The 1048-nt window shown below is 40.8% G+C and overlaps 1 protein-coding gene across 1 annotated transcript; it reads left to right on the top strand.

Annotated features, from left to right (window-relative positions):
* Positions 1-417: 417 nt before the first annotated feature.
* On the top strand, positions 418-965 carry SARC_17059 (hypothetical protein; the record flags this gene model as incomplete). The annotated part of the gene is made up of 1 exon (XM_014288840.1): positions 418-965. A coding segment is annotated over one exon (340 nt), but the record flags the coding sequence as incomplete, so codon positions are not given.
* Positions 966-1048: the final 83 nt, after the last annotated feature.

Here is a 1048-nt window from a genome sequence, read left to right as displayed (position 1 = left end):
CACTAGATCGTATAGCTTAATGCAAGGAAATTTGTATTGATTTAAAATTTGCGACAATGAACTAAAGTTTTAACTTCTCTTAATGCTATCTAACTTGTCACCAGGCCGGTGTTGGGTCAAATCGACCACCATTGTAAAATATAACAAGGCACACCTGGGGCCTGGCACGGTACGAAGTAAATATAACCGTGTATTTCACCAGTCCCCCCTGAACCCGGAGACTCTCCGTGTTCCAAACTTTTGTACCAAAAATCATTTTTTTGAAATCCGGAGATTCTCCGACTTAAATCGGACCTGTAAATGGGTTAAGTACCACGATACTTAGCGGTAGGATTTCGTAATATGTTTCGCATGCGTTTGCTAGAAAAATAAAAACTGTCATACAGCATAACATAGTATAATACTTACAAACATACAACCAAGAAAGTCGCCTACGGGGTTCATTATGATTACAATCAAAGGGCGCAGGCTAGTCTCTGAGCCCCGTAGCATCACAACTACGGAGGCGCAGTCCTCAGGTGCACAAGTTATACAGCAACAGTGCATCGTGTACATGCAAGATGTTGCATTACTTTCAGACGTGAGGATCTGTGTAGTATGTAATAACCCTGCTCATGGTAGCTGTAGTAATGAGAAGTTTGATAGAACAATTGGAGTGTCTCAATTTACCTGCAACATATGTCTAAACTGTATATTTTGTAATCAACCAACGTCTGCTGCACATGCATGCGCGATCTGCGATCGATCACAACATTAGGTGTTCTACTAGTAATCCACAACACGAAGGATTTGGAGGGTTGGTTGTTTTCCATGCTTGTGGGAGTTTGGAAGAAGGTGTCAGCATTTTACAGCAATGGGGTGTATTGGCAACAGAGCAAACAGCAGATACAACCAGCGCAATAATAGGTACGTGCACGTGCATTCTGCGGCATCTGATTCAAGGGTATACTTTCAATCTACTTCGATATTTTTGTATTTTTATGATTCTTGTATGTTTATACATGCAAGTACATATAGTGTGCGTGTATGTGTGTATGTGTATGTGTAT

Source organism: Sphaeroforma arctica (assembly GCF_001186125.1).
Source record: "Sphaeroforma arctica JP610 unplaced genomic scaffold supercont1.9628, whole genome shotgun sequence".
In the NCBI taxonomy this organism is placed as follows: Eukaryota; class Ichthyosporea; order Ichthyophonida; genus Sphaeroforma; species Sphaeroforma arctica.
This window is presented reverse-complemented; position numbering and strand designations above follow the sequence as displayed.